This window comes from Pholcus phalangioides, unplaced genomic scaffold (genome assembly GCF_987345545.1).
Source record: "Pholcus phalangioides strain wild (caught in Gottingen) unplaced genomic scaffold, Ppha-v1.0 ptg000024l_1, whole genome shotgun sequence".
In the NCBI taxonomy this organism is placed as follows: domain Eukaryota; kingdom Metazoa; phylum Arthropoda; class Arachnida; order Araneae; family Pholcidae; genus Pholcus; species Pholcus phalangioides.
In genome coordinates this window covers 28,095,781-28,123,466 of record NW_028301616.1, presented here as the reverse complement: position 1 = coordinate 28,123,466, position 27,686 = coordinate 28,095,781, and the positions used below count along the sequence as shown (strand labels likewise).

General features: G+C 33.8%; 2 protein-coding genes across 4 annotated transcripts; one reads left to right on the top strand and one right to left on the bottom strand.

Moving 5' to 3' along the window:
- Window positions 1–413: 413 nt before the first annotated feature.
- LOC149069132 (KICSTOR complex protein ITFG2-like) lies at window positions 414–17,837 on the bottom strand. The gene is made up of 13 exons (XM_089251372.1): window positions 17,631–17,837; window positions 14,640–14,735; window positions 14,205–14,246; window positions 13,145–13,225; window positions 11,782–11,863; window positions 8,521–8,600; window positions 7,917–7,976; window positions 6,019–6,152; window positions 5,036–5,187; window positions 2,762–2,850; window positions 1,818–1,935; window positions 1,073–1,249; window positions 414–835 (listed from the first exon to the last, which is right to left on the bottom strand). Exons 1-13 carry the CDS (start codon window positions 17,724–17,726, stop codon window positions 747–749), a joined length of 1,296 nt encoding a protein of 431 aa, XP_089107498.1. The 5' UTR covers window positions 17,727–17,837; the 3' UTR covers window positions 414–746.
- Window positions 17,838–17,979: 142 nt separating this feature from the next.
- Window positions 17,980–22,325, top strand: LOC149069131 (tubulin polyglutamylase complex subunit 1-like). 3 transcript variants are annotated; one of them, XM_089251136.1, is made up of 2 exons: window positions 17,980–18,046; window positions 19,967–22,319. In XM_089251136.1, exon 2 carries the CDS (start codon window positions 19,999–20,001, stop codon window positions 20,692–20,694), a length of 696 nt encoding a protein of 231 aa, XP_089107262.1. In that variant the 5' UTR covers window positions 17,980–18,046; window positions 19,967–19,998; the 3' UTR covers window positions 20,695–22,319. The 3 variants fall into 3 exon arrangements, with proteins under 3 accessions (XP_089107262.1, XP_089107261.1, XP_089107260.1); XM_089251135.1 differs by lacking the exon at window positions 17,980–18,046 and adding an exon at window positions 18,216–18,433; XM_089251134.1 differs by lacking the exon at window positions 17,980–18,046 and adding an exon at window positions 18,222–18,414 and having other exon boundaries at window positions 19,967–22,325.
- The last annotated feature ends 5,361 nt before the right edge of the window (window positions 22,326–27,686 follow it).

The following is a 27,686-nucleotide window of genomic DNA, read 5'->3' as shown; positions in this document are numbered from 1 at the left end:
TTATTTGTCGCTGCACTTACTTTTTGAAAGCATGATTTTGCTTGAGGTGCTCAATGTTGCCGCATATACACTGGTTTTTGTGTTTTTACAAACACAATCTTTAAGGAAATGACAGTGAGCATTATCATATAAAACTTAAATACCAATTAATTCAGACGAATTTCAATAATTCAGAATTTTTTTTAAAGCCTTAGCAAGCATTTTCAACATATTCCTTTATAGAATACAAAAAAGTTAAATTTCATTCTGGAAAGGTGTGGCAGATATGTAGACATACAGTTTATGTTGAGTCTGAAATTAATGCCATTTTTATATGTGCTGTTTACTGATATTTAAGGATGCACCAGATTATATCCATTGAAATGCTGGATCACACTAACAAAAACAATATCAAATGAGACATTGACATGAGATTAACAGCAATAAAATTATTATTAAATATATTACAATTTCAATGGCAAATAATTCATTTTTCTCACATATTTTTGTAAATAAATTTTTTCATATTTTTGTTCAAATTCTGTTAAAAATAATCAATAAAATTTAAAAAAAAATGTGAATAAAATTTTTAAAAACTCTTCAACAACAGTTATACAAAAATTCTCATAAGTGAATTCGCATGTAGAATCTATACAATGATGTTTTATACAAAATGTTTTGCATGAACTATGTACACAAACCACAGTTTGACTGACTAATGAGCCAATTTGCTGTAAGAATCACAGATCTGAATCCAAATAATAAGTTCACGCATTCTGTTTCCCTTTCTTCAGTTTACCAGGTAAATCATACAAACAGTAACTTAACAAATTCCTCACTTGCTGCTTGTCCGTTACTACAATAAAAATATCATAGAAAGGTTTGTTATCAAATATTTTTTCCAGAATTGAGTACAAAATGATAAAAATATGAGAGTATGCTGCATTTGAATGAACTGAAAAGTCGTAAAATTTAATGTGATTTTTTATTTATATTATAACTTGCTGTTTAACATACGATTGAGAAATTCAGTTTCATTCATGAAAGTGGGGAAAACAAAACAAAAATAACTGCAAGCATAAAATCAACTTACTATCAACAGAAAGTTGAGAAATCAAAGTCGATGCCTCAATATCATTTTCTACTGACTCAATCAAATCTGACGTTCGGAAACACGGAAGACGAACTTCATAATATAGATAAACTCTGTCACTAAATGTTACATAAACAAGCACAGGCACTGATTTTCCTGAAGATATTGAATACCATCCTGGGGGTTAAAAAATATTAAATTTAATTTTACCACTTTAGGCCCAATATCAAAGTATCACACACGTCCCTGCACCATGCCAAAACCATGAAAGTGAAAAAAGTTACTTCTGAGAATAGCACATTTAAAGGTTTGATTTTTTAAACATAATCAAACCTTTAAATGCGCTATTCTCAAAAGTAACTTTTTGTGCTTGCATGGTTTCAGATTGGTGCCGACAACTTAAAATATCGACACATAAATATCTATGGATAGAGGTTTGATTTTGTTTCGAATGTATGTAATAATAATAGTAGGTATTAATAATAATCATAAAAACTATTGTAGTAACAAACATGCAGGCTTCAAATTAATTTTTTTTATGAAATATTTTCGACAGCTGAAATTTACATATTCTATCTGTGATTATTTTCCCTTTACCCTTTCAAAAGCAAAATAGATATCAGTGAGATTTTTAAAAATTTTATGGGGGAGTTAAATGAGTAAAAAACTCATATTTTTACTTCATTCTATGCAATTAAGTTCAGAAAAAAGAATGTAAATGCTCAATAATTATGGGATAACTAACCTGAAGTAAATGTGCAGACATGTTCCTCAAAATGAAATCGTACTGATTGCCTTTTTTGATTCACCATATAAGTCTGACCATCCCAAGCACAAGCAACCACTTCTTCTTGTCCATCTCCCTGCACATGGTAATTAAATAAAAAAAAAAGTCAAATGACATTAAAATCACTACAGATATGACCACAACAAAAAATCTAGCGGCAATGATTTTTCAATGCAGTTTCAAATTTGACAGAATATACCACTAAAATTTATTTAGAGGAAGAAAACAGCGAGCTAGATTTCTATCCAGAGTTTGGAAAATTTATTTTCATGAATGAATGCAAACAATCAAGGAAACATATTTTTTGGATTTTATGCCGAGATGAACTTGGAAAGAAAATTCATCTGGTCTCTAGCGGGACTCACATCCAGTCTCTTGCTTTCTGGGCAAGCACGCTACCATCTACACCATTGGAGACACGACCCTAACTTCCTTATTTCACACACTGTAGTGTGAGCTGCTGAAGTAGATGAACATGTGAATGTTTATCTTTCTTTTCATTTGGTATAGTAAGCAGAAGCTGCAAAATTAAGTCATTGACCAAAACCCTACTACTCCAAATTTTCTTATCCATTCATCCATTCCTCCAACTTAAACTGAAATTCGAAATTTGAGTTTGAGAAATTAATAAATGCTGATGCCTTGACTATATAATGCAGTAACACATATCAGTATAAATATATCAGAACAAATATTAGTGCAAAGAACTTAAATTTATCTGCATGAAAGATCATGTGTGCATGCAAGAATGTATAGCTTAAGGATGGCTGTACTAAATTAAATGTTCAAATTCTTCAATAAGTTTCTAAATCTAATTTATCAACAGCCACTAATTTGGTAACACATGGGTGGAGAGAGAGAGGGGGGGGGGAAGAAAAGACACCACATGAAATATTACTCACAATCAAATCCAGTTTTGTAAGAGAAAACAACTGATGATCAACTTGCAATGACCACAAAATCTCATCACCATCAACAAGCATCAATGTACCTAAACATTTACAAAATGAAAATGCACATGATAAAAATACTCAAACAGCAGATGAAACATGCTAATACTTTCATTATACAGTAAAACTTTGATTAACCGTCACTCATTTAACCCTCAGTTTCTGTTATCCATCGTCTAAAAAAAGAGAAAATAAGGAAAAACAGCTAAAGGTTTTACTGTCCAAAAAGATCGGATCACTGGTCTGTCTGAAAGTCACTGGCAATCATAGATTAACTCTGCTTGTAATTGGTAAACCCAAAAACCATGTGCTTTCAAAAATTTGAATATAACCCCATTGCTGTGAACTATTATGCTTAACAAAGTGCTTGGATGGACCAAACAATTTTTTCAGAACAGTTCCACAACGTTTTCGTGCCTCAAGTTAGAGCTCATATGATCGGAAAACAATCGCAGCAGGAAGCACTGCTGTTAATGAACAATGCCCCGATATACTCTTCTTGTGAACTCAAAAGTGATGATGGCAAAATAACATGCTTCTTTCTTCCAGAGAATACAACTCCACTCGGACCAGGGCATAATTAAAAATATGAAGCGACATTAAAGAACTTTTATCGAAGGCTTGCTTTCATCTGATGATGCCATGACTGCCAAAGCATTTCGGAAGAGATACACAACATAAAGAATGCTATTTTGAATGTTGCCACTGCCTTTGCTGACCTTATATTGAAGTTTATATCGATCATTTTGTAAAATGGAATACAATATGTATGAAATATTGTTTTACAGGATTTTATTTTCATTTTCGTCCCAAGTCCACAGTGAAATCACATTACTGTACAAGTGTACATATGCATTAAGAGATTTATGCTATCTGTCTATTCACTTATCCCTCACAGCCCTGGTCCAGATGGTGATGGTTTAATCAAAGTTTTACTGTACATTCTTTTTTTTCTATATCTTGACATGTGCAATACAAATAGAGGCTACTGTATTATCCATTTCCCCAAATGTGAATATTTTCATTAGGGCTGGGAATCGATTAAAATTTTTAACTGGTTAATCAAAAACTTTTGATCAATTAATCTAATTTTAATTGAATATTTTTTTGTAACTATATAATATTGATAGATACTGTAAAAATATTTTTCATTCATTTCATGCACCTATTTGTCAGATGTAAACAAATCTAAATAAATTAAGAAATTCAGGTTGTGCCCACATGAAGCAATTTAAGATGCTGAACGTATTTGTCAAATCTTGGGAGTTTCTTCACTTGGATCTTGTCATTTAAATCAGTTACTGTAGGTTATATGAAAACCATATACGTATTATATACTGTATATATTTATATAATCACTGATTTTGAAACTACTCTTTAAATCTTCATACTGCTGCTTGTTTTCCTAGAAACTCTTGCCAGATAGTACTTGTTCGGAAAGGAGCTGCTGCTTCCCAAATACAGACCACAACAGGCAAACTGCCCAACCAAGTGGCTGAAAAAGAATGCCAATAAAAATATGGATGCCAAAATAAAATTTATACGGAATACAAAAATTGTTGTTCGCAGTGGAGATAATAAATTTGGTTTTGTCTGCTGAAACACCCATCAAAATCAATTTGAAACTGAAATTTCTGTATCACCAATTTTCACTGAATCAGCATTTCCATGCCAAAAAATTTGATCAATTGATTAAAATATTCTTAACTATGATGATTCATCTAAAATTTTATCTATAGGAACATTTATTTAAGACATCTAAAATCGGTTTTGTCGAACAAATCATATTAAATAACAAACTTTTTCTGAAAATTCTAATCGGATTGATTGATCGAGTCGATTAACTGAATTAAAATTTTAAACTGCGACTAACAATTGATCAATTAACCAACTCGGTTAATCGAACCAGCCTTAATTTTTATGAATTTATGGGTATGTTTTATTTTGGAAAAAGTCCATATATATTTCGTTTTTAATGTATTAAATTTAGAAATTTTTTTTATTGTTTTATAATTAAAAGTATTTGCAATGAGAAATTACTTATGAATTATCATTTTAATTCCTCAATTTTTAATTCTTTACACAAATATTTTTTATGGAACAAATTTTATTATGGAAGCTTGACTGCATGGTTTTTTTTCTCAAGTTCATTGTTTGATCAATAATGATTTAATGATAGAGTGCATAGAAGTAAACATAATACGATCTGAAATGTCCTTCACTTACCATCAAGTGTAGCTATTGCAATTAATGATGAAGTTGATTCCCCATTCTTTATGCCATTAATACCTCCAAGTATTTCTGATGAGATGTTTGGATTTCGCATACGGGAAGATGCTAGTGGATGATGTTTTGGGGTCAGCTTGGATATTACAGTGCTACAGAATAAAAGTAATTAAGAATACTTGTACATACTTAAATCATATATTGAAACAATTATGTTTTTATTCATTATTTTATTAATGAACACATATCAAGACTATTTCTTCATTTAACTCCCTATGTTCCAGTGCCTATATGGTCTTGCATTTTATGCTTGCATTATTTCTGTGTAGCTCTTCAATCTGTAGGCTACAAATTAACTAACAAGCATAGTTAAAAAATGAAAGATTTATTAAATGAATGCAAAATATTTATGTGAAATTTGTGAACTAATTTCATGAATGTGAATGAATTGTACATATTTACAGCTTCAATACTTAAACTTCAATACAAAAACAAAATATACAGGGTGTTTTGTTAATGGACAGACAAACTCAGTGGGTTGTTAGACATCAAGAGGATCAACCAACCAATCATCAACCTTGTATATCTGAATAGGTAAGGCCTCAGAAATCATCATGGTAACTCATCTAACTCATAAGCACATATATAAAGTTGAAAATGCAACCTCTATAAATAATGCATAAATTTTTTTAAATATTGCTGAACAGAATTGTATTTTATTTTTCAGCATTCCAAATAACCATGAAATTAACATAGCGACATAACAATAACTGGAACTGAGGTGCAATAAAAGTTGGTAGTTAGCAAAAAAAAATTATTTACATGAAATCTATTATCGAATGAGTTAATGAGCACATAGACTCCCCCCCCCCAATGTTATTAATGTTATTTCAGTATCATGCATAAGAGACAATAGCAACATTTCATATAAAGATATGCATAGCAGAATAGCAACATTACTTATGTGGAAAAAATAAATTTACCTATCATTAAGACTCTCATCATTCTCAGGAGTCTGCATTGTAGGACACTGGAAATTTATATATGTTCCACCAGGCTGTGCTACTAGAACATAAGGACTTCCTTCACCAGAAGGACTTAATGATATTGAACCTATCTGCAATAGAAGTTGGTAGTCAGCAAAAAAAAAAACAACAACATTTATTTACATGAAATCTATTCCACTGGCACGTAGACCCTCTAGTACAATGGTTCTTAACCAAGGGTGTGGGAAGGCATTTTTGGAGGGTGTGAGATGAAGAAAAAAAATACATGCTGACTGTGATTATATTCATAAAAATTGAAATAACGATGAAAATTGAATTTTTCCATTCTGAAAAAAATATGAATCTTACTCATATTTTGGCACCTCATTCTTTGACTTCGCTTGCAAAAATGTGTTACGTAAAATTTGCATTGCATGTCCCCTTTCCAATTAGCGACAGTACTTGTTTTCCATTTTGATTGACAAAAAATACTATTATCAACTAAAATATGTTTGTTTAATTTGTACCTCATGTTATTAGCATGCTGCTCTCAAATTTGATTCTGTTTTGAGCATGACTCAAGTGAAGCATAAAATTTTTTTTATCAAGTGCCAAACAAACATTTATATATCGTTATTCCAGCTGGAATCAATAAGGGTAAGAGCATTTGATAATAACACACTAGTAATCAGAGCACTAATAATCAGACAACTCCTTGAATTTTTTTCCAAATTTCAAAAAAATGTTAAAAAATAGTAACTTTTTTTCTAGTTTAGTTTCTGAATTAATTTTTCAAAAAACTCAAATTGAATACTAACCATAGCCAAAAAAGGGAAAAATAACTAATGTAATTAATTCAATTAATTACAGAATAAAATGTCCAACATATAAAAAACATTATCCAAGGGGGTGCGGGAAGATAAGTCGTATTGCACTGGGGGTGCAGGATGGAAAAAAGGTCAAAAATCACTGCTCTAGTAGAAGGGTAGCTTATTAACAAGCTCTTCAATAACTTTCCTGTTCACCAAAGACTGACTATGATGCAGGTATGATAAAAAACCTTGCTATACTTACTGTTCATTACAATCATATTATCACAGAATTTCCTCAAAAATTACACTTGATGTTTTGTCTCTTACAAGATCATGACCATTCAAGTACAATGCATCTTAAATACAACCTAAGATATTTTTGTAACTCTTATTTTCACAAATTTTTGATGTAAGGAATTTCAAAGAAAAATCATCAAAAAATGTGGATTACATCTCTCTCAAGTTTTAAACCGTTCATGAGGCTTTCGATACGGAATGTAATAAACAACAACAATGAGTTATTCTTCTCCCATTTCTAATTACTTTTGAAGAATCATTCTAAGAAAACAGAATGACAATACAAGCATGCATAAACAGTATCTTGATATATGATTAAAAAAATTATGTAAAGCAGCAGCTTGTGATTCGAAACAAAGAAATGGTGATTGGAAGTCTAATTTTAAACATACCATTCACAATTATCACAGCATATGACACTGAAATCACAAATTTGAACTGAATGTTTCGTATCAATAAATCAAATATAAAGTTAAATGTTTTTTCCAGGGATGTTAATGTTATGGTTCATCAAGATTGAATGGTTCAAAAAATTTTAAAAATTGAACATAATTGATAATAGAATGTGTTTTCTGACAAGCTTTGGTATAATTTATAAATAACTTCAAAAATCAGTTCATGTAACAACATACTCAAAGATTACAAATATATTTAATACATTTTTTTTGTCACCAGATTCTTCAGTGTATAATTACACAAATACACAAATTGTACTTCACAATGAATAAATTTTTATTAAGAAATTAAAAAAGATTGTTCATTTAATTAGATAATCAAACTCTGTACTTGTTCTGCGAATTCCCATTTATGTAAACCAACTAATTTTCCTCTTATTTCATTTGGTCCCTGAAAAAATAAAAAGCATTGGCTATTTATAATTTCATTTTGCACAACATGAAGAGTAATGAATAAATAATGAATGAAAACGTTTGAATGTTAACGAAATGAATTTTAATGAATGAAGTTTTCATAAACATTGGTATAGTAAATATAATTGTTATTTAATTTTCCTCCTTCAAATATTACTTTTTATTGTCTTAATTGTTATCATACAATGACTATGATTTGAAAATTAGATGTTATAATATATATACATATGCGTTAAGCTTTTGAAAGGAGAAGATAAAAAACTATTTTAAGAAATTTTTTTTTAAATTGAGTTTTCATTTGTGAATTCAACAAAAATAAACCTAGATAGCCTGTTAAGGTTGAGCTAATCAATTTGAAGAGTGAAACTCTTATGCATGCATTCTTTATAGCCTGAACAATTTCTGAACTTGATGAATTCCACTTTCGTGAATATTAAAGTGTGTGTGTTTTTTTAATTAAAATATAACAGTATCTAAAAGCTAATTCAGTTTGCAAAAAAAAAAAAAAGGTAAAGGATTACCTGAAAAAATGTCACCCATCTGTAAGTTCTTAGTACGTGATCTGTGAGACCAAGCACCAATTCCATATCCCCATCACCATCTGAATTAGAGCAAAATAAATAAATAAAATACTGTACAAGCTGAATTAGATGAGAGAAAGAATCAGTAAAAGATGTGTGATTATTTTAGAAGTTATTAAAAGAATAAAAAATATATAAATTAAAAGGCCAATGTTCAATTGTGATTCAAAGTTGAGTACAAAATTAGAAAAAAAGCATTAAATATTTTCTACAACAGAAGTATTTTTTGTACAGTAATACAGTATGTGCCGCTGTGCAGTCATGTGGGCATCGTGCTGGAATCTTATCTTGAGGATCTAGGTTCAAACTCTGTTGGCAGCATAGTTGTAGTTAGCTAAAGTTGGTTTTCCTGCAGTTTTCTAACTTTGAGTTGCAGATGCTAGCTAGTCTCCTATTTGAAAAAGTCTCTCTGCAGAGAACATGCAGACTTATGATGCAATACTTACATAACACTAAAATTCAGGCATTTGCCATTTTTACTTCACAATATAGAAGACAGCTACAGCACCATAAAAAACCTCTAACACTATAAATAAGTTAAGGCCACACACATATATGCACACACAACACATTCCTGCGTGTACCAATTTTTCAGAAATTTTTTGGAAAAATGTTTGGTGCATATACGGTTAAGTAAGTAGTAGTAGTAACATATGCCACTTCCAGAGGTATTGACAGGGGGAAAAAACAGAAGCCTAGGGTAGCCAGACTTCTTATACATACATGACTCAAGGGCATAATCAGGGGTAAGGCAGTGCAAAGCTTACACCTACACTGGTGAAATAAATTAAGAGAATTTGCATATTTTATCGAATTTCATGAAAGAACTGAACTGAATGTAAAACCACTGCTTCTAGATAAAAATGCAAATCTTGTACGTCAAATATGTAAGCGTACACGTGTGTGTAGGCGGAGCCAGTAGAGAAACAGACTTTATAAGCGTGCATAAGTTAAGACGCATTTCGTTCGCTAGCACACCTCAGCAAATTTCTTGGTGTTATTTTGCAGCAATCGGTTAATTTCAAATTGTAACAGTAAAAATGAGTAACCACCAACGTTTAGATGATGGAATGAGGTGGCGAATTGTGGGTATGCTAGAAGCAGGCCAATTTCAAGTCCAGATTTGTAGAGAGTTCAATTTAACGCCCAGCATCGTGTGTAATTTATGGAAACAGTTCCAGGATACCGGATCCATCGAAAGAAAGCCTGAGCAAGGTCGTCCAAGAGCCACGAGGCCAGAGAAGATCGCCATTTGTCGATTATAGAGAGGCATAATAGGAGTGCTACAGCTTCTCAGCTCTCTCGTGACTTGTATGCAGCCACAGGAACCCGTGTATCAAGGGTGACTGTTTCCAAAAGACTTCATGAGAGAGGGTTGTTTGTAAGAAGACCTGTTTGCGTCTCGCTCACTTCTATGGGCAGGAGAATCCATTTATCATGGTGCAGAGAGCATAGAGATTGGAGTATGGATCAATGGGCGACCGTTCTCTTCACTGATGAGTTCCGGTTCAGCCTAAGAACCGATTCTCGCCGTACGTTCATATGGAGAGAACCAGAGGCTTGCTACCTACCCTCCAATGTCCGCGAAATCGACCATTATGGCGGAGGAGGTTTAATGGTCTGGGCAGGCATCATGCTGGATGGCCGCACACCTCTCCATGTCTTTGAAAGAGGCACTGTGACTGGTGTGAGGTATAGGGATGAGGTCTTGGAGGCCTATGTTCACCTTTTTAGGGGTGCAGTTGGTCCGGAGTTCATTTTAATGGACGATAACACAAGGCCACATAGAGCTCTTCTGCTCGACGATTTTCTAGAGAATGAGGATATTCGCCGGATGGATTGGCCAGCCAGACCTTAACCCTATAGAGCATGTCTGGGACGCTCTGGGGAGGGCAATTGCAACTCGCAACCCCCTTCCGGGAACCATCCAGGGAATGAAAACAGCATTGCTGAACGAGTGGGACCAATTGCCACAGGAAATGATAAACTGCCTTATTTAAAGTATGAAATCACGCTGCGAGACTTGTATATCTGTAAGAGGGGACCATACCCCCTATTAACCCATTTTTTTGTTTATTCTGCAACCGCTGTTTCATACCTTCCGACTACAATGAGTGTTACGTCATGCGTGTGTATTACACAATTATTGAATGGTTATTTGTTTTGTATTGTATCAATGTATGTACACATCAAATTTCATTAAAATCGGTACAGTAGTTCCAGAGATAATCGACCAAGTCTGCAAATTCTCTTAATTTCTTACACCAGTGTATATGACAGATAAGTCAAGAAATGCAGTAGGTTATTTTCTGTGATATGTTTAACCCTTTAACCCTTAAACATTGAAGTATCCTGAGAAAATTTTTGAGAGGGTTATATTAAACAAATAAAATACCCTGAATGCTATTACATGGAAAAAAAAATTATTTAAAATATTTAAAAAAATGAGGGATATTGCACTTCAGGGTGCACACTCCATTTATATGATTTACATATATTTGAATAGTATAAAAATACCATTTATTGTTTGCCAATTTACTTTTCTATTATTGTTGAGGAACGCATAGCAATATGTCTCCTACACATATGGTATTTCCCCTCTAAAATGCATGGGTCAAATATTGTTCTTGCTTGGCTTAAAATATAAAACATGTGTATCTTTGATTCATTTTGCCGGCAATTATAGAAGCTTCATGCGGAGCTCAAGTGGCAGCACTGAAAAATCAGTCACATCACTAGATATGCACTCAGACTGTTAGGTACGCCACACTTACACTTCCGGCACAACTCACTAAGTAGTAAATTGCCCATGGCGATAGACCTGAGTTGTGCTCAATATGAAAGAAAAGAAAGCTCATGAGTAAAAATCAAATGTTTAGGAGTTGCTTAGAAGCATCAATGCTGAAACGAGCTCAAAATATTAAATTTGTTTACTTGAAAAATATAAGAGAACCATGTTGCTTGAGAGCAACATTGCCAAATAAAGGGTTAAAAAACTACTATAGATAATCAAAACATTTTGATAATTAGATTGTTTTGGTAATTCAAATCATAATAAAAGAGATAGAAAAATTATACTATATAGAGAGATCATATGTTTAACTATGAACTTCATTATAACCAATGCACAACTGAAATAAATTTCATTTTTTGAAATAAAATTTCACATAGATATGAATTTTAGTGGAAGGTTTTACTAACCAACATCTGTGAGCATGGCTACTTTAGCATTTGCTGGAAGACATTGAGTATGGAATGGCAATAAAAATTTCTTTTCTTCTTCCTTGAAAACAACAAATCCATAAAAAAAAAATATATATAAAGAAAATATACACATAAACTGTTTAATGATGCGACAGCATCAATTACGAACGAGACTACAACTGACACTTTAATGATAAACATCCAGCTGAGAGCCCCAAGTGCCATAACAACCGCGCCGACATTGGAATGCTATACCGTTGAAATTCCGCAACTCGTTATAATAATAAAGATCATATAAATTAATAACATCTTTAACATAAACTGAGCAGGAATTTCATACCTCTTGAGCACGCAAGTTTATTTTTAATAAATTATCATGTTATGCATAGCATCATAGTCAAATTTGATATAACACAAGTCAAAACTCTTAGAAGTAATTTTAATCTCCACATTATAGAAATATGGAAATTAAAATAATATGGATTTTTGAGATAACAGGAAGTAATATCAATTACAGAAGCTCTTTGAGATAGGATATACACAAGAATGCAACTTTGACTGTACTTTGATAAGAACAATTCATTGAAAAGCAACTGGTAAATGAGTTTTCAATATGTCTATCTCCACTAATCACATCAAAACATTGAAATTTTGATGATACTGTTAAAAAGAAAAATTAAAATACACTGTCTCCAGAAATTAATTTTTTTTCCAGTTTACGAACATCTTTTGCAATATCAAAATGGAGGAAAACAATTCATGGACGAAAAAATTCCGTGAATTTTATTACAGTACTTATGTGAAATATCTTCAAATGGGCCACACCATTAAGAAAAAAAAAAGTTTTTTAAATCAGTACTATAATTCAAAGACCAGCAAATTTTTTTTAGAGAAAACCAGCAAATTTTTTTTTTTTTTTAATTTACAAATACAATGCCACAACATTCAAAATGCCCAACAAAGTGGCTGAGAAAAAGATGCCCATAACAAATATGGATGTCATATATTTCAAAAATACAGCAACCCAAATAAAAATGTAATTACAAACAATATATATACATGATAAAATATTATACAATGCCTATAAAGAATACTTATGGTTGTCTTATTTTAAGGAACTATGTGACCGTTTTCCATGTTGGTTGGTATGGTAAAAAAAAATATTTCCCCCCCCCCCAGACTTAAATTTCGCAATTGTGCATAGTAAATTTTAAACATCAATACATACTTTTCAGTCATCATAACAACCAGGATTTGTTAATTCCAGTAATACTTAAATCATCTTTAACAATTTTTATCTTTTTCAAGACAAAGTACAGTTGACTAATTATGTGTCTTAATTATATATTAATATACATACCACATATTGATATATATCACTATCATTCTTCACTTTGAACACATTACACGATCCTTCTCCACTAATAGTAATGATACAATTCTGGAAAAGAAAATTTAAAGAAAATAAATAAAAAGTTAAAAATTTCACATTACTGCAGTATCAACGATAAGTGTTAGACATGTATATGGTAAGATTAAATATAATTTAACAATTTAAACATGTACATTTTCAGGGAGATTGGTACTTTATTATTGAAAATTACTAACCTGAGCAAAATATGCAGATTTCTTTTAACTTTTTTTTGTGATAGCCAAGTACAATTGAAACCCCAGGTTCTTTGGACATCAACCAATAAACTACACAAACCCCTCCTAACAGTACTATTGTCAGATAACAAAGGAAAAAGCTCAAATTTAAGTGACAATATTATCTGAGTTCTGACCTTAGTTAAGATCCTGAAAATGGTTCTAATAAAAGGAACAAACATAAGCAAAGATAGACTTCAAGGTCTGAAGAGGGCATGATGATATTAATACATATATACACATATATGTTTGGTCATCAAATCACATACTTGATATTGAAGGGCATTGCCCTCCCCCCAAATCTCCCCCCACAAGCATAAAATATCCTAATGCGCCTTTTAACAAGGTGCAGCGTAATAAGGCGCTACTGTGCGAACCACAAAATAACCAACTATTCCTGACATGTTTTTAGAGAGTCTTTAAAGCTTTTCCATAGATTTTTCTCAATCAATATGGGCCTCATAAGACCAAGATATATTATTACTAATTTACTTTCTTTCAAATCGAGAACAACACCGGTCTATCACCATGGGAAATTTAAAGATTGATTTATACAAAAATTGCCACGTTTTCAAGACAAATAAATTCAATTGGTCGAATGGTCGACATGTTGTTTAACGTGCATTGTTTAAAATATTTATTACTGAATGAAAATTGTTAAATACTTTGACTTTAATATAGATACTTTTGTAAAGGTTTTTTTCAAAATAAACTTGATTTTAAAAAAAACAACAAAATCTCAAAAGATTCATTATACACAATTGTTTGCTTACTTGTCCATCATTGAGCAGGTCTCCAACTATCACAACCATAATCTGGAAGAAAAAAAATTTAAATAAAAGTAATAATTTGTAAACATGTTTGGTGGCTAAGGTTGTTCCTCCATTTGGGATTCAAGGGCATACATACAATGCTAAAATATTTCTCGCGGGAAAATTTATATGTTAAATTAAGATAAGGTTTGTTACAAGTTAAACACTTGCATGATTTGACATACAAGTGTTTCGGTTAATGAGCACATTCATGGGATGTGAATTATGCTACACATAAACCTAAGTTCCGCAGTATTTTTTTACAAGCAAAAAAAAAAAAAAAAAATGTGGGCATTTTCTGATAAACATTGAAAATTTGTGTTGGTCTAAATTTGATTGAATTTCGATAAAAACGGAAGAGATTGAAGCATAAAAATTTTCACGAGGCCAACATACCATACCAAGATCATGAGCTTCTGCCCATGGTTTTTGCTCCATGTGCTTGAATACAGCCAATTCTCCTTTCAAGTTTCCTATCACAAGTTCTCCTCCCTTTGAAAGAAAAAAAAATGTCTTCGTAAATGTGAAACAGATTTTTGGAACATACAAATCAATTATAAAATAAATGGAATAGTAAAAGCAGTAGTTATGAAATTGGAGGGAGTGCCTCATATAACCTCCCTTCCCCTCTCATTTGTAGAGCTGGGAAATAGGAACTGTAAGTACAGTAAATTGGAAATATAAAACAGTTGTTTCAAAGTTTACGGAAATTTTGCCTCCGAAATTTCATCGCTGACGTTTTTCACGTCATCCCTAAAAATTTTGTCCCAGACATTCCGCCTGCCCTGACTGTGTGAGTGACAGTATTAGTGACAGGGTTGGTAAAAAAACCGGTTTTTTTAAAAAAAAACCAAAAAACTGAGTTTTTTTGGTTTAAACCAGGTTTTTTTGGTATAAACTGGTTTTTTGTTTTAAATAGTATTAACATTAAAAACAATGAAATTTCTGAAAAATCATTCAAACTTCTAATAATTAACTAAAATAAAATGTTTATTAATGTAATTAACACTATTCTCATGCTAATTAATCAATAAATATTTATTACATTTTAACAAAAACCAACTTTTGCAATTTAATTATTTTTTGCTTAACTCAATGGATTACTGTGTGTTTGAAAATTCTTTTAATGTTATTATTAATCATATAATATACAAAGGTTTCTCTCCAGTTACTTTCAGTATGCTTAATTAAGAAGCTATTTTGCAAAAAGTAATAAAAATTAGGTGAATACAATGTATTTACTGAAGCATAAATGATGCAGATTAATTAGCAATGATTTACGATATACAGGGTGATTATAACTAAGGTTCTGATTTCAAAACACTGTAAAAAAAGAACGATTGTCAGAATAACTTGAAAATGGACATGAATATTTCTGAAAAAATTCAATTTTATTTGATAAAGGGGGAAAAATACTTAAAAATGTAAAATTAATGACATCATCCAACATGTTGGAAATTTGCTCTCAGAATGGAAACGATAGCCAGTCATGGCAGAATGATACCTTAATTATAGCATTTCATGATTTCATAATTCGTGGAAACATCACAAAAAACGAAGTAATTGAACAAATAACTACAACTTACTTAAGAAATGTTAAATATGTTGTCCACCGCATGTTCTGGCTATGAGGTTGAAAGCACAAAAATTCTTGTTCAACAACAGAATCGGAGTATGCCCCATGGTCATAATGTGGATGTGCTTGCAATTCAGCTTTATTAAACCAAACGCCCCCCTCCCCCCATTAATATTCCTGAGGAACTTCTAACATATAGGGAATGTGCTGGAGATTGCAATTCACCAAAGTTTGCAATCTGACCACTGTTTATAACATTTTGAGGTACCCCCCCACAGCCAAAAGTTGCAACGGTTAAGGTGCATCCTGTCAAAATGGGTCTTCAGCAGCTGCTTTGCTGGTATTGCAATGTGCATCATGATAGAAGTTCTATCCACACACTGATGCTGTGGAAGTGCCGAAATGATGTGGTTGCACAAAATAGATTATACTGCTGGCCACCAAGTACAGCATAATCTACTTGCACATTTTGTACTTTTTTTTTTTTTGCGAAAGAAACTTCCATTGCTTCAGGAGTATCCATGCAAATTTTCAAGTCATTCTGATCAGTACTTATTGTGTAGTTTCGGAATCAAAACTTAAACTATAATCACCCTGTATATAGCTGATCATTTTTCATAAATCTGTTACTACTATACAGTAGAACCTTGATTAACTGGGCTTAACAGTGTGTGTGTGAAAGTATAAAAAACAACAACTATTGAATATTAAGACTGGGAGATATACAGTAGAAGATGTGCTACTTCTTATGGGAAAGAAAATGAAAATGTATGTGAGGTAATGTAACTACTAGTACACTAGTCTTTGTCCTTTAAGGACAGTTGGTGTCTTTATTGGATTATAGGACCACCTGGGCCTAGCATGATGGTATCACTACTCTAGCTGCTTCTTTGTGAAGGGAAAAAGAAACCCTGTGAGATAATACACCGCTACATTTAGTTGTGTGATGCAATCCTTATTCATGAATTTGCTAAAGATAGAGCAACAGAATGTAGCTGAAGGTTAGAAAATATTGTAAGAATGAGAAATTTCGGCTTTTATATATATATCTTTAAATAACTAAGATACTTCATACGAAAAAATATATATATATTCTGGCCACTTTTATGAGACTTTTTGAAAAAAAACCACTAATAAAATCTTATGTCATTTAAAGATATACCATCAGAATGTACCCCAAGGATATAATACGTGGTAAAAATTAAACATTTTGGCTAATAATGAACCAATATGATATTTTTCAAGGAAAAAAATTATATTTAGGCAACTTTTATTTGATTTTTTGAAAAAAACCACTTGGTTAAAACCAAGGTGATAAAACAACCCTGATTAGTGATCAAGTCAGTTGCTGGATGAGTGAGTCTTTGATGATGGGGGGCACCCCCCCGTATCTCTGCCCATGGCTCAAATAAGCCATCAACGGTGATAATTCAAAAACCCCAAGTATACAGTACAAAGTATGGAGAGAAAGCAACAGGCCTACGATGGTACAATTATTCAATCATTGTATTTCACTCAGTTAAAAAGACTGATGACAGATGGCAGCACACTACACATACCAAGCATTACACAGTAACAAACTTCATGTTAGGTTCACAGCACAAAAGCGCAGATATCCCATAGAACCTATCAAATGTTTACAAACAAATATTTGTGTCTGTTGCCAAATCTTTTTTTCTGTAATAATTTAGCTGTTCCCTCAAACTCGAATTTTTTTCAAAGTATAATAAAATGTTTATTTTTACTTCCGGCCATCAAATGCTATTCTTGAGAATAAATTGGCAAAAATTGTGTATCTAAAACATACTTACACCATCATTGTCAACATCACCAAGAGCTATGGCGTTTCTGGCTACATTTCCTTTGAAATTGAACACCAAATGATGAACGAAAGATACCGCTCTCATGATAGGATATAGCGCGAGGATATATTTCAGTTCTATTTTACGAAATGGTACGGCGGTTTATCCGCTAATGATCTCTCAGCTTGATAAGCGGAGTTTACATATCAAATGTTTACAAACAAATATTTCTGTCTGTTGCCAAAATATTTTTCTGTAATAAGAATTTCAAGGGTCTTTTGCAAATAAATGTTAGCACTCAAAATTATTGTTCCATTTAAATGGTGACTACGAGAGAATAATATATAATAAATTTAAGTCAGAAAATTAAATTACATTAAGATTAACTGATATCATCCAACATGGAATAGATTTGGAACTCTAAGGTATGATAAAATGCTTTTATTTTTTTACTTCCGGCTATATGAATGCTTGTATTGGTCATAAAACCTTACTATTGAAAATCAACGATTGTAAATATCATTCTTAGATGATAGATTAATAATAAGAGTCATATCATTCGATGATTTTTCTATTTCACAAAATTCAGACGACAGACGGGTATTGAAAACCATTCAATCTCGTGGAATTGATCACAGCCGACCGTGTTTACTCACTCAATCGATCCAAGAAAGTCAGCCAAAAGGACACTAATTTTAATTGTATTTTATGATATCGGTTCGTCCAAAGCTCAGGGAAGGCTGAGGAGGACACAAATTAGTATCTGGTTGCACCAATTCATTCAAAGTTGAGGGTAGGTAAAAAAAACGTTGGTCAGTATTGCATTTAATTATTTAAGTTAGCCGGGTAGGAGAAAAAATAAGCTATGGCATTTTAACGCATGGGCCGCAAGTACACTAGAAGGGGGCGGCTCATGAAAATTAAATCTGGTTACAATTTTTAAGAGTAAGCATGTATATTGGTAGACAGGAATTTCCAACCAGGTAGGGCTACAAAAAAATCAATTTGCTCGAGGACTCGCATGATCATGTTAAGATGGTCCTGCAAAAAAGGGACACTAATTTGCATTGTATCAATTCATCCAAAGCTCAGCGAAAGCAAAACATACTCTAATTTGTATTTTATGTATTCGTCCCAAGCTCAGAGCAAGTGAAAAGGGGGAATGTTGATTCATATTATACAAGTAATATTGCATATATAGTATAAATTCATATAAAGCTCAGGGTGAGATGAAAATATGCAAGAAAGATGGCAGTACTATATTGCAACACGAAGCATGCATAACTCTGTCAATGTAAATACATTAGCACGTGCTTATGAAACAGGTGCAGCATGGGTCATGTCATTATAAATTCCTCAGATGAATATTTATGAGGTGAATTCATTGCCCCGATTCCCAGGTCCTGTAACAGGGCGTGTTTCTCAGGAGTTTGGGCCTTGGGTAAAAATGAAAGTTTAGGACCTGCACCTTGAAATATATTACCAAAGGCAGCAAAATTTGTTGCCCCGTTTGCCTGTTTGAGAAACTGTCCCTGCCCCACGTCAGACTTTTCAAGGGATTCCTCTATTGTGTGAAAAAACAAGAAATGACGAGAATCATCTCAGCCCCACCCTTATGGGTGCATGTTTGGGCAAGTAGAAAGGGTATTAATTTGTGTTGCATTGCATCAATTCATCCGGAGCTTAGGATAAGCAGAAAGGATGCTAATTTGTATTGTATAAATTCGTCCTATGCTTAGGGTAAATAAAAAGGTTGTTACCCCTTTTAATGCCCAAAACGGCTAAAGATGGCCAAGATAGGGAGGATGGATATGTTTTGGATGCTTTTGAGAATGGCGGAGGTTGTAGAGGAAAGAAGATAGAAGCTCTTAAAATGGAGGTGGGAACCAGAAAGAGACGTCCAAGTTCCATAGGAGGGGGGAGTAGAGAAAAAAGTCATCAAAACCAAAACTTAGATGAGTCCACTACAAGAAGAAATATCTTTGAGCTTTAAAGAGTTAATTAGTATTTTATCATAATAATTCATCAAGTATACAAAGGGGACACTAATTTGTATTGCTTTATACAAATTAGTCTAAAACTCTGGGAAAGTTTAAAAAAAACCCATTAATTCTTATTATGTCATATAGATTTGTCCAAAGCTTATGGTTGGTAAAAAACGCTCGTTACTTTGTATTGCATTGCACATTAGTTGTTTTAATGGCAACAGGGTGATTTAAGTAATCAAATAAGAAAACGCATTCATTTTTTATGATAAGAATGTTTTAAAAATTGTCAAATATTCAAGGAGCGTAAAAAAAATTGTTTGCTGAATTTATTAACAATTCAATACCAATTTGTTTTAGGGTAGGTAATACAGCGAGAGTACCGAAACAGAATGGAGGAAGATAACATTGACGCCGTGTTGCAGAGTGCGTTACTGGCTCTGTTGGACATCAAGCCGAAAGATCCAGTGAATTTCCTGGCCACCCATTTCCAGATGGAGTGTGAAACGAGCAATCTCATAGCCAAAGCCGTGAACATGCTACAGAGCATGACCGTTGAACATCCGGCGTTAGACGAGAGGCTTCTCAAGACCTACTCCACCATAAGTCTGTACAGCGAAGAGGAAGGCCTCACCGGAGATATATTCACCGATCTGCTCGCTAAACTGATCGTGGACGGTATAGCACAGAACGACAAAGAGAAGGTCCTGTCACATATGCAGTGCCTGGCCACGGAATACGTCTCTTTCACCGTTTTCCGTTCCGGCGTGCTGACCTGCTTGCTGTTCAATCAGTTCGTGGACGAGGCGAAGAACTTGTTCAGCAGCTTGTGCGGTGAGAACCATGACTTTGCTCCTGCCCTGAGTTGCCGGAAGGCTTTGAAGAAATTGGGTAAGAGTCTCAACCAACCGTCTCAGAAGGATCAGCCCAAGTCGCAGGAATCTAGCTCCTCGAGTCTTTCAGAAATATCAGTGTCGTCGAGGAAGAGCTCCTTGAAATCGTCGACTACTAGAGAATATGTCAAAACGAATGCCTTCCTTTCGGACGCTATCGATATATTTGTGCAAGAAATTCCGAAACTCAAGTGAAGTGGCATTACGGATTCGTGTATTTTTTTTATACTTGTTCTTTTTATATTTACATTTGGTATTTATTTATTTATTCTTGTACCGCAGAAGGTTAGGATTGCAAAGAAGTTTTTTTAATGAATTTTCCATGTATTTATCTACCAATCATTTTATTTATTTACATTTATCATTATTTTTCATTATTGTGTATCGATAATTACAAGCTGTTGGATATCAGAAATAGTGAAAAAACATTCTTTGTTCACAATCGCTTTTTTTCCCCCTCTGAAAGAATTAAAAAGATAAAAGTCATTGAATTGCAGGGCCTGCACCAATTTCTTCTCGCTCAGTTTTCGAATATTGAACCGAACCATACGTGCTCATGGGCCAAACGTGGCCCTCGAAGCCATCTGATGTGTCCCGCGACCTCAAACTTAATTTTGTGAAAAATGAACAAAGCAGCGCACATAACCAGATTCTTTGAGTAACGCTTGGCACATTCCCAGACCATGTAAGTGACCCACGGTACAGTTCCGCATCATTTAAGTGACCCGTGACATATTCCCAGATCATTGAATTGACTCGCGGCACATTCCCAGACTACTTTAGTCCCCAAAGCAGAATGTTTAGCACTGTTCTGCGACGAGCCCTCGGCTGACTGTGTAACAATAGTTGGGAACCTTTGGGGAATTTGCCATACTGCCTCGGGTGTACGGTATGAAAATTGAGAAATAATTCTGTTATTCGTAACCTATTTAGTTGTTAAAGAATTAATAAATTTACTTTTGTTAAAAACTAGAAATTTCTTTGAAATCATTTGTCTCTCTCCTTTGTGTATCGATTGCACCGATTTCGCCAGACCAGAATCCTGGGTAGTTATGCTGGGTTGTCGCAACTGGAAATGTTCTTCGGTAAAAATCCCCATACATGTAATAGTGTTTTTTGCACCTTTTCTTAAAATTCTTCCGAATTGTTCTGCAGTAGCGCCAATTGTTCTGCGACGTACGTTGCAGATTTTGGCACATTCTGCTTTGGGGATTTTAGTGACCCGCAACATATTTCCAAACCACACAAGTAACTTGCGGCACATTTTCAGACTACTCAAGTTACCCACAGCATATTCCCAGACCACTTAGATGCCACACGACACATTCCCAGATTAAGTGACTCGCTGCAAATTTCTAGACCACTTAAGCAACCCACGACACATTTTCAGACCCATTCAAGCAGGGCCGCATTTAGATGCTTGGTCACCTGGGGCAAGCGCACATTTTGACGCCTTGTAATGTTGAAGGAGAATTCTGGTTTCAGAATGAGATTCGCGTGGGACACGAGATCCGCCCCCCCCCCCAACCCAGTTGCAGCCCTGCACTCAAGTTACCAGTGGCATATTCCCAGATTACTTAAGTGACCTGCAACACATTCCAATACCACCTATGTGACTTGCGGCATGTTTTCAAACCAATGAAGTGGCCCGCACTCTTTAAAAGGTTGAGCTCCCTTGCATAAGCGGAGATAGACTTGAAAGTCGGGGACATGATACAAATACAACGCCTATGATTATGTCAATACATATATTCGCAAATACATTAGATCAGTGGTTCTCAACCTTTTTTTGTCCATGGCCCCCTTTCAACCATTTCTCATTCCTGTGGCCTCCTCTTGTGAACATGAATAATTTTCTACTCCCCCCCCCCCCAATTTTCCCATTAGAAGATGGTTATTAAAAAATTGTTGTATATAAATATGTTTGTGAATTTAATTTGATTAATTTTTAATTTATGAAAATAACGAAAGAGCAAAATAAACGTAATAGAATACAGTAAAAAACAAAAATAGAATAAATTATTTTCAATCAATGTAAATTCTGCGCTTGAAGACGACACAATGTCATCAAGTTACTGTACTGGATGAAAAATTTGTATTATTTCAAATTAGTGTATTTTTATGTAAATGATTATGGTTTCATTGAGAAAATGTCAGTTGTAGCTTCCAAAATACGCATTCTTATAATGATAAAAATCGCAAAAAAGTGGTAGCAAGCATAAAAGTAGTAATGAGGGAGTACATACACACACGAATGAATCACAATTGAAAAGTTCAACCTTCCACATCGTTTTCAACGATAACACATGTATCAAGGATATAGGTTTATGTTGTAGCCCTACTATGAATTTAAAAAAATGAACTAAAATTACGCGTGAAAAATTTTTAAATAATTTTTTTTTAAACATTCATATTCCAGAGGAAATCATGCACGCAGTCAGGGCCGGTTTAACCATTAAGTATAATAAGCACGTGCTTAGGGCATCAGTACTATAGGGCACCACAAAAATATATCATATGGTATTTCTTTTTAATGCACGATTTTTTTTTCAACATCGATCATCCAATAGAAGATCCTAAAATTTAAAGAACACTTGATTATAATAGTTGAAAATCATTATCACAAGAATGGCACGAAAGATGAGAATCTAATAATATTGCAAACTAGACTTCATATACATTATTGCTGAGTTTTTCGATTAGCTTTTCACAATTTTCATTAAGTATGCCCGGGGCTGTCTTAACATTATCACACGTCCAAATACAAAGCTATTTTTCTGAGAGAGGCACTACTACATAGCTAAAAATTCCTACCTACCTATTTGCATATTTACTCTTGAAAATCGGAACCAGGTCTAATTGTCACTTGACACCCCGGAGAAGTGCCCAGATGGGCCCGTGCAGTAGACCAAGTACTACAGAATAAGGACGTGATTTTTGTGGGTCATTAATAGATCAACTGTGTAGTTTGATCTATAGAAGTTAAAGAAATGCTACCAGGTGTAAATTACAAACTTGAGAATGTATCTAAGGGGCCGTTCAAGTATTACGTCATCATCGATGGGAAGGGGGTCAATTTGCTGACTTTTGATGACAAGGGGGAAGTGGGTTTGGATAATGTTTACGTCATCAACCACCCTTTATGAAAATATGAGTTAGGATTCAGAGGGGCAGAGCTGATGACGAAATTTTGCTGACAAGGGGAGAGGGGGGCAAAAAATTTGCTTACGTAATACTTGAACGGCCCCTAAAAAGAAAACACCCAATATATAACGGCGATTCGTCAGAAATAAGATACCTACTGGCAGGGCCACAACCGGATACTTGGTTAGCCGGGGCAACCACTCATTTAGGCACCCCCCCGTAATGCTGAAGGATAGGTTAAATGGTTAAATCTGCGCCCCCTTTTTAATGCGCCCGGGGCACCAGATTCGTCTGCTCCCCCCAACTACTTGCGGCCCTGCCTATTGGTAATATTATGGCCATTCTAAGATTCAAAGGTTTCTCCTTGGAGTGTTGTTACAGTCTTTATCTCATCAACCGCTCGTCGTCGTGGTATGGCTCTAATTTTAAAAATTCTAAAAATGTGACCAGAAATCACCCTTTACGAGTTTTGAGGATGAAAATACAGTGTACACAAAATAAAAAATGAAATTTTTATACGATCCTTCCCCCCCCCCGTCCTCTAACTTCCAATGGGACAGTTGTTGCTCTTTCTCTTCTGAGCCCAACAAACAAATTACATGTTTTTAACTCCATTATTCCCTGAGATATTAAAATTCAAAAATCGAAGACTAGTCCACGCTGAGGAGAATTTCACGGCCCAATGCAAAAAAAAAAAAAAAAAAATTGCGGCCCTCTCTAAATTTTTTTTATGTAGTTGCTCCCGACTTACAAACTTTTCGAGTTACGAACATAAATCTTGAAATTTTGTTTTCATGAAAAGAACGAATTCTATTACACTCATTTTTTTTTTCATTATTTCAGGAACGCGTCGATAGTCTGGATCGTAATCAAACACGATCCATTGAGAGGGAATGACATTTAAATTAATTTTACAAAATTCATAAATTATTAATAATAATTGGCGCGTGGTCCACCTGCTGACACTTCATCGTGGCTCGAATCATATTGAACAGACATAAATTTTAGTCATACTTTTAAAGCGCTTCATCATCTCTTTATCAAATATACGTTTGATATGATAACTTTGATCAATTTTCGAATTTTTTATTGCTATTTTTGTGTAATTAATGTAAATTAATAGAAGTAAAGGAATCAAGGTACTGGAATTCCATGACCCCCACTAGAGTGGGGCTGACAGGCAAGATCGTCGTAATAGCATCATAGGCCTCCCCCGAGCCAAGGGATTTTTTGGAGGCCCTACCTGGAAAATTCTCGAAAAATTCAACTACGTCTCGTTTTTCTGAGGCACCTCTTCTCTTGAGGCTCTTCGGGCACGGCCAGGGGTGGGGGAAACATGCGTTAAGAAGGCACTGCCTAAGGTTCGCACCAGGCGTCCTCCTTTTTCAGTTTTGAATCTGGTAACCATATCTGAAGACCACATAATCCGTATCTTTACTTATTTGTTCGATCATACATATTGTCCGAATGTTTTTGTACAAAGAAATAATTATTTTTTCTACATAAAATCGATTATTGCAAACGCACGAATTTTGTTACCGAAATTTTCGCCTCATAAAAAAATTTTATGCCAAAAAAATAACAAAGAACTTTCCTTATCCCTCTTTCATCATAGCATGAGTTGCCTGAAATTTCGAGATTAAATGGCAGCACCAATAGTATATAAATCTAAGACGCCTTCATATAGTGTATTAAGGAGTTCTATATAAATCAAGCCTCCGGTGAGAATATGACGTCAGCGGTCTCCACCTTGGCAGTACTGTGAGAACATTGTCCCCCAACATCTTTCGTCGGAACATCCCGTGACTTGGTGAAAACAAACACGATGCCCTGTTATTTTCTTATGGCATAAATAGGAGTTTAAAACAATAAATGACAAAAATAATTTCAGCATGGACGAGATAGTTCCAAAATTAATGAAAGTTATAATTTCAGCATTAAAGAAAGATAATTTCAGCATTAAAGAAAGATAATTTCAACATTAATGGAAGAAAATATTCTACAATTAATGTAAGATATAATTACAGCATTGATAAGAGTGATAATTCCAAAATTAATGAAAGATATAATAATGAAATTAATGAAAGAGATAATAATAAAGTTAATGGAAGAGATAATGAAGTTAATGAAAGAGACAAATCCAGAATTAATGAGGTATAATTTCAGAATCAATGACAGAAATAACTCCAGCATTAATAAAAGAAATAATTTCAGCATTAATGAAAGAAATAATTTCAGCATTAATGAAAGAAACAAATCCAGAATTGATGAAAGAAATAATAATTAATAAAGGAAATAATTCCAGAATTAATGAAAGAATATTCAAGAAATAATGAAAGAACATTCAAGAAATAATGAAGGAAAATCCAGAAATGATGAAGGAAAATTCAAGCAATTATGAAAGAAATTATTCCACATTAATGAAAGAAATGATTCTCCAGTATTAATGAAATAAATAATTTAATCTTTTTTCATCTCTCTCTTTAGATGAGTTCTTCTCTATCCTTTTTTTTACATCTTTAAAACCCAATATTTAGAGACCGACCGAACTGTACATTTCTTTGGAAAAATTGCCAGGCGGGAAGTTTGTTTTCACGGAGTCACGTGATTTCTTCGCATTTGATGTCGCTGCAGTCGCGGTGGCTGGATGCTCCCCTCCAGTAATATAATCTCTGTCGTCTGCTTTTCCCCAGGTTACTTGTTTTGGACGTCTCCTTGTGTCCTGAAAAAATAACTGAACTGGCAGTTCAAACTTTCAGTTCTGTTTGTGAGCTTAGCTTGTAAGGAACCGAACAAACCGTCTGTCGTCTGCTCATTAAGAGGTTCTTTGTTTTGGACGCCTCCTTATGCTTAAATAAAATAACCGAACTTTCAGTTCAAATATACAGTTCAGTTTATGAGCTTTGTTTATAAGCAACTGAGCGGAATAAAGAACATAGTTTTTTACTTTAAACTTCATCATCACCACATGAGTTAGTTTTAAGTTTAACATTAGATGGCAGCACATTACTATAAAGTGGGGTGTGGAAAAATTCACTTTTTACGATCTTACCTGTCGTCTGCTTGTGTGGAGGTCCTTGGTTTTGGATGTCTCCTTGGGTCTTGAAATTACTGAACTGGAAGTTTGATCTTTCAGGTCAGTTTATAAGCTTTGTTTATAAGGAGCAAAGCTGAATGAATAATTTAGTTTTTTATACCTGAGCTTCGTCATCACCACATGAGGCACTTCTAATTTCGAAAGTAGGTAGCAGCACCAACAATATTTTTAAAAATGAATGTCTTAAAGTATTCTAGAGTATTAAATTAATTTTAATTCCCTTAAAACTGTGTTAATGCCATTGTGAATTCGCTGCAAATGCTACAGGGCAAAAAAAAACCCAAAAAAAAAATGCTTTAGCGGACGGCGTAAAATTTCAAGTCAGCCGGCATATACGGGTTTTGTCATTGCGTAACGCAGTGACAAAACTGTTCATGTGAACATAATAATGATTGATTATCAGGATTTCAAGTCCATCGGATAATATAAATAATCAGATTTTCAAATAAGAAAATTATCAGTTTGTTGACTTCAATTCTGTGGTGTTTGGTCAGAACGTGATAACTCCAAAATCAGTTTTGAGATATTTGCATTTTCATTGTCATTTAAAAATCAAAAATAAAGCATAGACACAAATGCAAATGAAAATATCATACATCAGCATGTTTTTTAGCCGTACGCACGTATTTGTGCATTTATCTCACTTCTAATTAGTTATAATTAGCAAGACTTAATTTTAGATCAAAAAGCCATTTTTTGGAGATATCATGTTCTGACCAATCACCACAGAATTTCGATACGGTAAAAATCTGATATTTCCTTGGATGACAAGCTGCCTTCAAGTGGCTTTTTGGTTCATAGGCCATTCATGCTCATCCCACGTCCCGTTGCCCAAATGTGGACCTCGGAGCAGCATCTCCTAGAGATAGATGGCGGAGATAGACTCGAAAGCCTGGGGGAGGGGGCACAATGATTACAGAGGGGGCATGATGATGTCAATTTATAT